This window comes from Tasmannia lanceolata, unplaced genomic scaffold, assembly GCF_043159265.1.
Source record: "Tasmannia lanceolata isolate RefF3 unplaced genomic scaffold, GAP_Taslan_0.1 ptg000013l, whole genome shotgun sequence".
NCBI classification, from domain to species: domain Eukaryota; kingdom Viridiplantae; phylum Streptophyta; class Magnoliopsida; order Canellales; family Winteraceae; genus Tasmannia; species Tasmannia lanceolata.
Window position 1 is genome coordinate 36,812,855 of NW_027518690.1, and position 9,194 is coordinate 36,822,048.

General features: G+C 34.2%; 1 protein-coding gene across 1 annotated transcript; it reads right to left on the reverse strand.

The window, feature by feature from the left end:
• Positions 1-7,499: 7,499 nt before the first annotated feature.
• Positions 7,500-8,228, reverse strand: LOC143891199 (uncharacterized). The gene has a single exon (XM_077395832.1). The coding sequence runs from the start codon at positions 8,226-8,228 to the stop codon at positions 7,500-7,502; it is 729 nt and encodes a 242-aa protein (XP_077251947.1).
• Between the last annotated feature and the right edge of the window lie 966 nt (positions 8,229-9,194).

The following is a 9,194-nucleotide window of genomic DNA, read 5'->3' on the forward strand; positions in this document are numbered from 1 at the left end:
CTTTGTAATTTCTCAATCTCCATCCTTCATCAACTAAATCTATTATTCAATACAACCTAATCCTAATCTCAAAACATAGCTAAAAGCATTTCGACACCATATCTAGGGTTTATAAAAATTAAAAGATTGATATTTATAAAATTTCTAAAATAAGAAACTTTTTATTTCTTCAATCTCTATCATTCAGCAACTAAATCTAAGATTCAATACCCTCTCATCCTAATCTTAAAACTTGGCAAAAAACTCCTTGACACTATCTTTAGGGTTTCTTACGTCCAAAAGATGGATGTTTTATAAAGTTTTTGAAATAAAATCTTTCTATTTTTTCAATCTCCATCCTTCATCAGCTAAATCTAAGATTCAATACCCTCTGATTCTCAACCCAAATCGTGGCTAGAAGTTGGTTGCCATCATCTCTAGGGTTTCAATACCATAAAAGGTGGTCCTTCATCAACTAAATCTAAGTTTCAATACCATCTCAAAACATGGCTAAAAGCTCCCTCTAGGGTCTCATATGGCTAAAAATTGATGTTTTGAAAAGTTTCTAAAATAAGAAACTTTCTATTTTTTCAATCTTCTTGCTTTATCAACTAAATCTAAGATTAAATACCATCTCGTCCTGATCTCAAACTTGGCAAAAAGCTTATTAACACTATCTCGAGGATTTCCCACGTCTAAAAGATAGATGTTTTATAAAGTTTCTAAAATAATAAACTTTCTATTTCTTCAATCTGCATCCTTCATCAACTAAATCTAAGATTAAATACCATGTAATCCTCATCTCAAAATGTTGTTAAAAGATCTTTGACACCATCTCTAGGGTTTACTAAGTAAAAAAGTTTGATATTTAATAAAGTTTCTCAAATAAGAAACTTTCTTTTCTTTCAATCTCCATCATTCAGCAACTAAATCTAAGATTCAGTACCCTCTCATTCTCATCTCAAAACTTTGCTAAAAGCTCCTTGACACCATCTCTCGAGTTTCCAATGTCTCAAAGATGGATGTTTTATAAATTTTTAAAATAAGAAACTTTCTATTTTTTCAATCTCCATCTTCCATCAACTAAATCTATGATTCAATACCATCTAATCCTCATCTCAAAGCTAAAAGCACTTCGACACCATATCTAAGGTTTACAAAAAGTAAAAGATTGATATTTATAAATTTTCTAAAATAAGAAACTTTTTATTTCTTCAATCTCTATCCTTCAGCAACTAAATCTAAGATTCAATACCCTCTCATCCTAATCTTAAAACTTGGCAAAAACCTCATTGACACCATCTCTAGGGTTTCTTATGTCCAAAAGATGGATGTTTTATAAAGTTTCTAAAATAAGAAGGTTTCTATTTTTTCAATCTCCATCCTTCATCAGCTAAATCTAAGATTCAATACCCTCTGATTCTCAACCCAAAATGTGGCTAGAAGTTGGTTGACATCATCTCTAGGGTTTAAATACCATAAAAGGTGGTCCTTCATCAACTAAATCTAAGTTTCAATACCATCTCAAAACATGGCTAAAAGCTCCCTCTAGGGTCTCCTATGGCTAAAAATTGATGTTTTGAAAAGTTTCTAAAATAAGAAACTTTCTATTTTTTCAATCTTCTTGCTTTATCAACTAAATCTATGATTCAATACCATCTCGTCCTGATCTCAAAACTTGATAAAAAGCTTATTAACACTATCTCGAGGATTTCCCACGTCTAAAAGATGGATGTTTTATAAAGTTTCTAAAATAATAAACTTTCTATTTCTTCAATCTGCATCCTTCATCAACTAAATCTAAGATTAAATACCATCTAATCCTCATCTCAAAATGTTGCTAAAAGATCTTTGACACCATCTCTATGGTTTACTAAGTATAAAAGTTTGATGTTTAATAAAGTTTGTAAAATAGAAAACTTTCTTTTCTTTCAATCTCCATCATTCAGCAACTAAATCTAAGATTCAGTACCCTCTCATTCTCATCTCAAAACTTTGCTAAAAGCTCCTTGACACCATCTCTCGAGTTTCCAATGTCTCAAAGATGGATGTTTTATAAAGTTTTTAAAATAAGAAACTTTCTATTTTTTCAATCTCCATCTTCTATCAACTAAATCTATGATTCAATACCATCTAATCCTGATCTCAAAGCTAAAAGCACTTCGACACCATATCTAAGGTTTACAAAAAGTAAAAGATTGATATTTATAAATTTTCTAAAATAAGAAACTTTTTATTTCTTCAATCTCTATCCTTCAGCAACTAAATATAAGATTCAATACCCTCTCATCCTAATCTTAAAACTTGGCAAAAACCTCCTTGACACCATCTCTAGGGTTTTTTATGTCCAAAAGATGGATGTTTTATAAAGTTTATAAAATAAGAAGGTTTCTATTTTTTCAATCTCCATCCTTCATCAGCTAAATCTAAGATTCAATACCCTCTGATTCTCAACCCAAAACGTGACTAGAAGTTGGTTGACATCATCTCCAGGGTTTCAATACCATAAAAGGTGGTCCTTCATCAACTAAATCTAAGTTTCAATACCATCTCAAAACATGGCTAAAAGCTCCCTCTAGGGTCTCCTATGGCTAAAAATTGATGTTTTGAAAAGTTTCTAAAATAAGAAACTTTCTATTTTTTCAATCTTCTTGCTTTATCAACTAAATCTAAGATTAAATACCATCTCGTCCTGATCTCAAACTTGGCAAAAAGCTTATTAACACTATCTCGAGGATTTCCCACGTCTAAAAGATGGATGTTTTATAAAGTTTCTAAAATAATAAACTTTCTATTTCTTCAATCTGCATCCTTCATCACCTAAATCTAAGATTAAATACCATATAATCCTCATCTCAAAATGTTGCTAAAAGATCTTTGACACCATCTCTAGGGTTTACTAAGTAAAAAAGTTTGATATTTAATAAAGTTTCTCAAATAGGAAACTTTCTTTTCTTTCAATCTCCATCATTCAGCAACTAAATCTAAGATTCAGTACCCTCTCATTCTCATCTCAAAACTTTGCTAAAAGCTCCTTGACACCATCTCTCGAGTTTCCAATGTCTCAAAGATGGATGTTTTATAAATTTTTAAAATAAGAAACTTTCTATTTTTTCAATCTCCATCTTCCATCAACTAAATCTATGACTCAATACCATCTAATCCTCATCTCAAAGCTAAAAGCACTTCGACACCATATCTAAGGTTTACAAAAAGTAAAAGATTGATATTTATAAATTTTCTAAAATAAGAAACTTTTTATTTCTTCAATCTCTATCCTTCAGCAACTAAATCTAAGATTCAATACCCTCTCATCCTAATCTTAAAACTTGGCAAAAACCTCATTGACACCATCTCTAGGGTTTCTTATGTCCAAAAGATGGATGTTTTATAAAGTTTCTAAAATAAGAAGGTTTCTATTTTTTCAATCTCCATCCTTCATCAGCTAAATCTAAGATTCAATACCCTCTGATTCTCAACCCAAAATGTGGCTAGAAGTTGGTTGACATCATCTCTAGGGTTTAAATACCACAAAAGGTGGTCCTTCATCAACTAAATCTAAGTTTCAATACCATCTCAAAACATGGCTAAAAGCTCCCTCTAGGGTCTCCTATGGCTAAAAATTGATGTTTTGAAAAGTTTCTAAAATAAGAAACTTTCTATTTTTTCAATATTCTTGCTTTATCAACTAAATCTATGATTCAATACCATCTCGTCCTTATCTCAAAACTTGGCAAAAAGCTTATTAACACTATCTCGAGGATTTCCCACGTCTAAAAGATGGATGTTTTATAAAGTTTCTAAAATAATAAACTTTCTATTTCTTCAATCTGGATCCTTCATCAACTAAATCTAAGATTAAATACCATCTAATCCTCATCTCAAAATGTTGCTAAAAGATCTTTGACACCATCTCTAGGGTTTACTAAGTAAAAAAGTTTGATGTTTAATAAAGTTTGTAAAATAGAAAACTTTCTTTTCTTTCAATCTCCATCATTCAGCAACTAAATCTAAGATTCAGTACCCTCTCATTCTCATCTCAAAACTTTGCTAAAAGCTCCTTGACACTATCTCTCGAGTTTCCAATGTCTCAAAGATGGATGTTTTATAAAGTTTTTAAAATAAGAAACTTTCTATTTTTTCAATCTCCATCTTCCATCAACTAAATCTATGATTCAATACCATCTAATCCTGATCTCAAAGCTAAAAGCACTTCGACACCATATCTAAGGTTTACAAAAAGTAAAAGATTGATATTTATAAATTTTCTAAAATAAAAACTTTTTATTTCTTCAATCTCTATCCTTCAGCAACTAAATATAAGATTCAATACCCTCTCATCCTAATCTTAAAACTTGGCAAAAACCTCCTTGACACCATCTCTAGGGTTTTTTATGTCCAAAAGATGGATGTTTTATAAAGTTTCTAAAATAAGAAGGTTTCTATTTTTTCAATCTCCATCCTTCATCAGCTAAATCTAAGATTCAATACCCTCTGATTCTCAACCCAAAACGTGGCTAGAAGTTGGTTGACATCATCTCCAGGGTTTCAATACCATAAAAGGTGGTCCTTCATCAACTAAATCTAAGTTTCAATACCATCTCAAAACATGGCTAAAAGCTCCCTCTAGGGTCTCCTATGGCTAAAAATTGATGTTTTGAAAAGTTTCTAAAATAAGAAACTTTCTATTTTTTCAATCTTCTTGCTTTATCAACTAAATCTAAGATTCAATACCATCTCGTCCTGATCTCAAAACTTGGCAAAAAGCTTAATAACACTATCTCGAGGATTTTCCACGTCTAAAAGTTTGATATTTTATGAAGTTTCTAAAATAGGAAACTTTTTTTTCTTTCATTCTCCATAATTCAGCAACTAAATCTAAGATTCAGTACCCTATCATTCTCATCTCAAAACTTTGCTAAAAGCTCCTTTACACCATCTCTCGAGTTTCCAATGTCTCAAAGATGGATGTTTTAAAAAGTTTCTAAAATAAAAAACTTTCTATTTTTTCAATCTCCATCCTTCATCAGCTAAATCTAAGATTCAATACCTTCTCATCATCAATCCAAAACTTGGTTAAAAGCTCATTGACACCATCTCTAGGGTCAGCTATGTCTAAACGATGGATGTTATAAAAACTTTCTATTTTTTCAATCTCCTTCCTATATCAACAAAATCAAAAATTCCATAACCATCACATCCTCATCTCAAAACTTGACTGAAAGCTCCTTAACACCATCTCTAGGATTTCGTATGTCTTAAAGATGGATATTTTTTAAAGTTTCTAAAACAAGAAACTTTCTACTTTTTCAATCACCATCTTCCATCAACTAAATCTAAGATTTAAAGCCATCTCATCATCATCCCAAAACTTTGGCTAAAAGCTCTTTGACACCATCTCCAGTGTCTCTTATGTCTAAAAGATGGATGTTTTAGAGTTTCTAAAATAAGAAACTTTCTATTTTTTAATTCAATATCTTCTATCAACTAAATCTAAGATTCAATACCATCTCATCCGCTTCTACAAACTTGGCTAAAAGCTTCTTTACACCACATCTTGGGTTCTCTATGTCTAAAAGATGGATGTTTTATAAAGTTTCTAAAATAAGAAACTTTGTAATTTTTCAATCTCCATCCTTCATCAACTAAATCTATGATTCAATACCATCTAATCCTCATCTCAAAACTTAGCCAAAAGCACTTCGACACCATATCTAGGGTTTACAAAAAGTAAAAGATTGATATTTATAAAGTTTCTAAAATAAGAAACTTTTTATTTCTTCAATCTCTATCCTTCAACAACTAAATCTAAGATTCAATGCCCTCTCAACCTAATCTTAAAACTTGGCAAAAAACTCCTTGACACCATCTCTAGGGTTTCTTATTTCCAAAAGATGGATGTTTTCTAAAGTTTCTAAAATAAGAAGCTTTCTATTTTTTAAATCTCCATCCTTCATCAGCTAAATATAAGATTCAAGACCCTCTGATTCTCAACCCAAAACGTGGCTAGAAGTTGGTTGGAATCATCTCTAGGGTTTCAATACCATAAAAGGTGGTCATTCATCAATTAAATCAAAGTTTCAATACCATCTCATCCTCACCTCAAAACATGGCTAAAAGCTCATTGACACCATCTCTAGGGTCAGCTATGTCTAAACGATGGATGTTATATAAACTTTCTATTTTTTAAATCTCCATCTTTTACCAATAAAATCCAAGATCCAATACCATCACATCCTCATCTCAAAACTTAACTGAAAGCTCCTATGTCTAAAAGATGGATGTTTTATTAAGTTTCTAAAACAAGAAACATTCTACTTTATCAATCTCCATCTTCCATCAACTAAATCTAAGATTTAAAACCATCTCATCGTCATCCCAAAACTTGGTTAAAAGCTCTTGGACACCATCTCCAAGGTCTCTTATGTCTAAAAGATGGATGTTTTAGAGTTTCTAAAATAAGAAACTTTCTATTTTTTAATTCAATATCCTCTATCAACTAAATCTAAGATTGAATACCATCTCATCCTCTCCTACAAACTTGGCTAAAAGCTTCTTTACACCACATCTAGGGTTTTCTATGTCTAAAAGATGGATGTTTTATAAAGTTTGTAATCCTTTGTAATTTTTCAATCTCCATCCTTCATCAACTAAATGTATGATTCAATACCACCTAATCCTCATCTCGAAACTTAGCTAAAAGTACTTCGACACCATATCTAGGGTTTACAAAAAGTAAAAGATTGATATTTATAAAGTTTCTAAAATAAGAAACTTTTTATTTCTTCAATCTCTATCCTTCAGCAACTAAATCTAAGATTCAATACCCTCTCATCCTAATATTAAAACTTGGCAAAAAACTCCTTGACACCGTCTCTAGGGTTTCTTATGTCCAAAAAATGGATGTTTTATAAAGTTCGTAAAATAAGAAGCTTTCTATTTTTTCAATCTCCATCCTTCATCAGCTAAATCTAAGATTAAATACCCTCTGATTCTCAACCCAAAACGTGGCTAGAAGTTGGTTGACATCATCTTTAGGGTTTCAATACCATAAAAGGTGGTCCTTCATCAACTAAATCAAAGTTTCAATATCATCTCATCCTCACCTCAAAACATGGTTAAAAGCTCATTGACCCTATCTCTAGGGTCTCCTATGGCTAAAAATTGATGTTTTGAAAAGTTTCTAAAATAAGAAACTTTCTATTTTTTCAATCTTCTTACTTTATCAACTAAATCTAAGATTTAATACCATCTCGTCCTGATCTCAAAACTTGGCAAAAAGCTTTTTTGTTTTTTTTGATTGGTAAGCTGGGGTTAGGCGTCCACCCGACCAGATATATTAAAACCAATGACAAGGATTACAGAGGGGGGCCACAAGGGCAGCAAAGGCACCTAGCCAAAAAGAAATCAAAGAGGGCTGCTGAAATAAGCCACAAGGGGGGCTACTGATCTCACCACAACACCAACAGCTAAACACAACACTGGCCTCCAACACGAATCTTTGGGACATTAAACTCACCTTACAAGCGAGGGTACATATGGCCAGCTGGATCCAGCGCCAAAATATCCCTAAGTTTTGGGGGGAGAATAGAAGGCGAGATGACGGGCCCCTCACAACAGCAGTCCTGCTTCGACAAAAAGTCCGCGGCTCCGTTCGCTTCTCTCCAAATGTGGGTCAATTTCCAGCTCTGAAATTGTAAGAGAGCGTCTCGAATTTCTTCTACTATTGGAATAGCTTTCCAAGGACACTCCCACTTCTTTGAGATCACATTCACAGCAGTCAAAGAGTCGGATTCGATCCAGATGGAATCGTGCCCCCCCATGAGAGCTAGCCTGATTCCATGAAGGATCGCTTTCATTTCCAGAAGATGGATCTCTTCACAGCCCAACCGAATAGAAAACATGACTTTTACCTCCCCAGCGGAATTACGAATTAGACCTCCAATTCCACCCTTTCCATTCTGAACTGCTGCATCTGTATTTACCTTTATGAATCTTTGCTCCGGCCTGGCCCATGAGCAGAATTCAGCATCAATCTTCACTTGAAAACTTGGTAATCCAAAATTTGCAGCAGTGGCAACATTTTTCCTGTTCTCGACGTCTCCAAGTTGAAGATAAGCGAGTCTAGAGTGGACAGCCCTGATGCTGGGTTGGAGGATACTGTTTTTGTGGCAAGGTGATTTACCATGCAGGCGGCTGTTCTTTTCTCTCCAGATCTCGTACACCACCACACAGAAGCTAATCCTCATAATCGAAGTGGCCTGGCCATCTCCTTTACATTTTTACCGAATCCACATTTCTTCCTGTAGGAGGGTCTGAAGCGGTTTTCTCCTGTACCCACATCTCCAAAGAATGGACCTCCAAATCCAGGCCGAGTAGGAGCAGTGGAAAAAAAGATGATTCACAGATTCAGGCTCAGCTTTACAGAGGAGACACTTTATATCTCTGTTTGAGCCTAGGAAGAATAGCCTATCCCGCATACTTAGCCTGTTTAGCATTGCTTGCCAGGTAATGAAGCTGTGCCTAGGGATGTGACCTTTATTCCAGACCGTCTTGAACCAAGGAACCTCAGCGCATCTAATTCTACTTTGATTCCAAGCTGATCTGAGGGAAAACTTCCCATTTGGGTTGTCCTTCCATATGATTCTGTCAGCATCGTTGATGCAGTAGAGTCTTGTTCTCATAATCTTATTGAGTTGGGGCAAATGAGGCTGCTGAGTTATGTGATCCCAACTTCCATCCTGTTTCATTCTTTCGATAGATATCTTCTTTGTTATGCAGAAAAGCTCTCCTTCAGATGTTAGAGTTTTGACGAGCCCATCCGGATGCCAAGGTTCGGTCCAGAAGTCTATGTCTCTGCCTTTTCCCACACAGTAGCACAGATGAGGCTTTGCCAAGTCTCTGCAGTTAAATATACTTCTCACCCCCCAGGGCGGATTGGACGGCATTGGTCTATTCCAGAAGTTACTTTTCTTTAAATATTTGACTTTAAACCATCGAACCCACAGGGATCTCCTGTTATCAACAATGTGCCAGAGGAGTTTCATCTGGGAGGCTTTGTTGATGTCAACTACTCTGCGAATGCCCACACCACCTTCTGTTTTAGGTCTACATACCGATTCCCAAGCAATTGGATGGTACTTTTTCTGATGGTCAGTTCCCCCCCAAAGGAAGTTCCGAAATATTTTCTCAATCTCGAGCAAAATTTCCATGGG